The following is a 4,890-nucleotide window of genomic DNA, read 5'->3' as shown; positions in this document are numbered from 1 at the left end:
AAGAGTGTTGATGATCTTAAGCTAGTAGACAAGTGGAAAGTGAGACTAATGGATGGAAGACATATATTGATCCAACTAACAGCGGTTGAAGACTACACCAGAATTTTCTCCAAGAAATATCTTAATATCGCAGGCAAATCAATGAAGTTACTCAAGTGGTCTCCTAATTTCGACCCAAATCATGAAACTCCCATTGTACATGTATGGTCTAGTTTACCTGGTCTCAAGCTGCATTTTTTTCACCATCAGGTTCTCTACTCTATTGGGGTCATCCTTGAGGATCCTTTGAAACTAGATCTGCCTACTTTCAACCTAACCAAACCCTCGATGGTCAGAATACTTATGGAAAGGGATATTACTTTACCTGATGTTACTGAAGTCTGGCTGGGCACAACCCATAATGATTATTGGCAACAAATATTCATGGAGCATAGACCTTCATATTGTACTTATTGTAAGATGTTCGGTCATGTCCTTGATAAATGCCACAAGTTTCATCCAAATTTGAAATCTAAGGTTCAAGTGAATAAGGATGGGTCTAAACTCACTGCTTTGGACATTTTAGTTTCATCTAAGGAGACTTGGGGAGGATACTACCAGACATGAGGTGTTTATTGCCCCTGAGGACCCCCCATGACACCGTTGTTACTGTTACTGCGAGTGATGTGATGTTGGCACCTTCAAACCCCATAGGAAACAATACTGATGGACTATTACCTACAAATGATAGTTTTCATACTGATAATCAGGAGAGCCTCGTAGCTCCACTTCTTCAGGAAGTATCCGCTGTAGAGGCAACTCATACTTCACATATACTAAAACATATTTTGGGTACTACGGTTGGTATTCCTGTTTCAGCTCTACCACCCCATCAGACTGATTCTTCGGAAGAGGAATGACAGATCTATTCCAGAAGGAAGAAGAATAATAGATGTCGACTCCAACTCGAGAACATATTGGATTATACATTAGTTACTACTGGCAATGGCAATCATCTTACTAGCTTATTTGCTTGCTCATTCCCTAGAAATAGAGGTAGAGGTAATACCAAATTGGGATGCTCTCTAGCCCCCTGATACTATGTATCTCGGCACTTTAGGCTCTTTTTTTAAACATCTAATGTATTTTTCTGTTTTTTCTAGTTTTGTAATCATTTCTGGTTTTTGTGTGGGCAAGGTGTCATGCTTGGGCCCTCCCACACTTTGTATATGTATCTTTCTTTCTATTTAAAAAAAAAATACACATCTCTCTCTCTCTCCATATATATATAGAAGTTTAAGTGCGTGTGAACGTGTGCGCGCGTCTAGATGGTGCATAGTTATCTTTTGTCTACTTGCAGCATTAGTTTTTTTTATTTGATAATGCATTTCACATTACTCTTCCCTTTCAACTAATTAGCCAGTACAGCCAACATTTATACCCTATCGCCAATTTATAACAACCTAGTTTCTCCATTGATGATGTTTGCTATTAACCAAGGTCCATTATCTCATTCGGTAATGATCCTCACTACCCATGAGTCTAATATTTTGTCGAGTATTGTCGAGGCCATCACAATCACTACCTCACCGGAACACTAAAAGAGATTCCAAATCAAGAAGTTTCTCTGGTTTGCATGAATGGTATTCAATTCAAGTTGAAACGTGGTTACATAGCATCAGGAAGTTGGCTGAACCTTTATGAATAACAAAAAATCTGATTGATATGTTTTGGCAAATTCAAAGTTGGCTTTGAAGAAACTTGAGAAATTAAAAGATGAAAGCAATTACCCATACCGGTTGAAAAAAGCCTATGGTAAATGATCCTTAATTTTAGGAATTGAGGGAACAAATCCCATCAAATTTTCAACAAGTAAGACCTTTTAAAGCTACTAAGAAAGTAGCATTTGTGCACTATTTGTCTACTTCAGTAATAACTGCATTCCCTGCCTAAGAGGTTTTTCTTCTGCTGTTTGGATTTCTTGCGGTATTGCGCATGTTATCATTAATATTTACTACAATTTCATGTCAAATGTCTCAAATTCACATAAAATTGTACATATCCTACAAAATAAAACATTCTTTTAGCAAATAAAGTCAAGATATCTTATGTCCTTCATAAGAAGAAAAAATGGATATGATTTAACCATTTAAACTTAAGAGAAGAAGTTGGCAAACCCAAGAATCAAATAATAAGTTGCAACACAGGATTAAAGATAGCCAGCGACAAGAAAAGCACTTTAACATGAAGGAACTATGGGACATAAAAAAAATTCCTATGCGAAATCAGGTTTAATTAGGTTTTCTGAAGACTTGAATTATGTGATTCATCATCCAAAAGAGAATTCAACACAATGGAAAGCTAGTAAAAATGAGTTACCTTTGCCAACAGAATTTAATTTCACAGCAAAAAGTCTCTGAGCATTGTCACGTATGGCAATATCGACCTACCGTTGAAACGTTAAACAAAATGAGGACGAGTTTACTTCTTATTTTGATTACAGTACTCTGAAATATTTTGGTTAGATCTAGTAATCAAGTAAGAAATAAAATAACACGTGTAATAATTGATCTTTATAAAATAAGGAGAGAAGACATAAAAAACCTTGATATCACCTTGCTGGAAAAATTATCCATAACTACCAACTATATGAGCCCTAAATAAAACTGAAAGAAATACCTCACCCTCTCATTCTGACATTTTAATCATCTAGGATTAAATAAAGTAATAATTGAACACTTGATAAACCTTCATCATATTGTTTTTACTAGAATCTATAAGCAAAGAAACTATCTGTTAAATCATTTAATTCATCAATTATTCAATATGAAAAGTCGCCAAACTTGTTTCTAGAGACGTTGATCCACGAGAAAATTATCTCAAAAAGAGTCTAACGAATTCGTGGCAGAAGTAAACAGCTTAAACTTTGATGAAAAATGACTAAAAGTTCATTGCTACAAGGCGTCAGAGTAAAATGATACTGAGAAAAGGTTCCACAATAAGCTTCAAGCGTGAGACTCTAAAAAAACAAATTCAGCATGCAATGGTTGAGGTGGCTGTATTCTAGTTATCCCGCAATTTATAAATGTGATTTCCTCAAGAGGAAGAGAAGAGCATGAGGAGGTTATTTTCGTGAGTCTCGTAATAAGCTAAATTAGAACTCATCATTGTTGATGGAGAGAGCAATGCATAAAGTCGATGTCCTAATGCAAAATCTACAATTTGAAGGGATAGTAAAGTTTAGAGAAGTAATGATCGAAACAAAAGATGTGATTATTGGGTTGCAATAGCACCATTGTGTTTGCAGGAATGGCAGTTTCAATCTCTCATAAAAAACATATTCAGTTTGGTCAGGTTTAATTCAATTGAACCATGAATCAACGCATGAAATAAATCTTCAGTTCTAGACAATCATTAAGCAAGACAAAACTAAACTTGACACTGTCGGTCAACTTTTTGATAGATTTGAAAATATAATATATGAAAATAATTTTTGAAATTTAATTTAAGTATAAGAGGTATATAGTTTAGGTTTTTGAAGTAGTATGTTTTAATTTTTTTGAAAAATGTGACCAAATGAATCTCATTAGTCTGATAGTTTGCATAATCGTGCCCGATACCGCGAATACTACACCCCCCCGAAAGATAAGTGTAGATCTCGGCGATAGACCCAATCCTGCAAACTAAGAGATTTGTGACATCTGTTTGGTCTGCGAACATTTTATGTATGGCCGACAAGTTCCCCTATCTAATACAAAGATTAAATAGGGTTTATTTTACCTGGGCTTCAAGTTCCCTATAGGGGCAAGCCCCTATAGTTAATTACATCTCAAATGACTGGGGTCACTTAAGAAAACTCTCGATAATGATCAGTGGTTCTAGTCTACAAAATTCCAAGGTTTAGGTTTACACGGTAGGACGTGGAAAAACAAGTGAGAGTGGCTCAAGTAGGAACAGTTCTTTCAGGAGTTCAAAGGAAGGAACAGGTAGAGGATGTCATAGATCCTGAGGAGAAACCTCAGTGACATCCCTGACTATCCTACTGTGTGGCTGCATTTTAGAGAATATGTTATTTAAATGTTTAATCCTGACAATTTTATTATTTGGGACTTACATTTGCATAATATCCGATTATGCAAATAGCCCGCAGAGATAAGAGGGTTTACGTTGTAACGAACAATAACCTCAGAACCTAAAGCGAATTAGGACTTACACTGCACAATATTGTTGCACAGGTGTCTAAAGAGGGAATGTGAGGATTTACGTCGCGCTAGGCGAGTTACCTCGAAGTCCTATGGATTGTTATTATGCTAGGAAGGGATAATGCCGAAGAAGATCCTCTCGCTGCTCAGTTTGAATTCCTCGCCGTGTTGCCCACAAAGTTGGTTCCAAACTTCTGTCGTCGCGACGGCTCCAGGGTTTGAGTGCTTGAGATTAGTAGTTTACGCTTCACAGTTTTGGTGTTAATGTTTTTGTTTTGTTTTGTTTCAGTTTTGGTTTTGCATGGAGAATAAGCAAACTGCAGGTAAATAAAATGTACTTGAAATATAAAATGCAATAAAGTAAAATGCTGTAGATAAACTATAAAAGCGTATATGGGCATCTGCTACTGTTGTGTTATTAATGTTGCGAGCATAGTATGATTTGCAACATATTCAAACATACTTGCAAGAAAAATAAATAAGGTAAAAAATAGAACCCAGCATGAAAGTCATAAAAACGAATAGTAAAAATCACGAGCAAAAGAAACACCTATAACCACACATGACAGCTCAGGACTAGATATAAGACATTAATAAAAATGGGGGCTCAGAGCTGGGCTGTGTGGTTCCCGATCTTGAACAGGAGTTACCGGCCCGACAATCTACAGAAGGCAGTCTTTAACCTCAATCCAAGTGACTAGCCGTGGAC

General features: G+C 36.3%; 1 protein-coding gene across 2 annotated transcripts in view; it reads right to left on the bottom strand.

Moving 5' to 3' along the window:
* The window catches only part of LOC110025491 (protein TIC110, chloroplastic), a 54,481-nt gene that overhangs the window by 35,249 nt on the left and 14,342 nt on the right, over positions 1-4,890 (bottom strand). For both annotated transcript variants that reach the window (XM_020725998.1, XM_020725999.1), the window contains exon 6: positions 2,359-2,425. In XM_020725998.1, the coding sequence (XP_020581657.1) occupies positions 2,359-2,425 (67 nt within the window). The remainder of the gene's footprint in view (positions 1-2,358; positions 2,426-4,890) is intronic.

The sequence above is a fragment of the Phalaenopsis equestris genome, unplaced genomic scaffold, assembly GCF_001263595.1.
Source record: "Phalaenopsis equestris unplaced genomic scaffold, ASM126359v1 Scaffold000301, whole genome shotgun sequence".
In the NCBI taxonomy this organism is placed as follows: Eukaryota; Viridiplantae; Streptophyta; class Magnoliopsida; order Asparagales; family Orchidaceae; genus Phalaenopsis; species Phalaenopsis equestris.
Note: the sequence above shows the minus strand (reverse complement) of the source record. Positions and strands in the feature narration are given on the sequence as shown.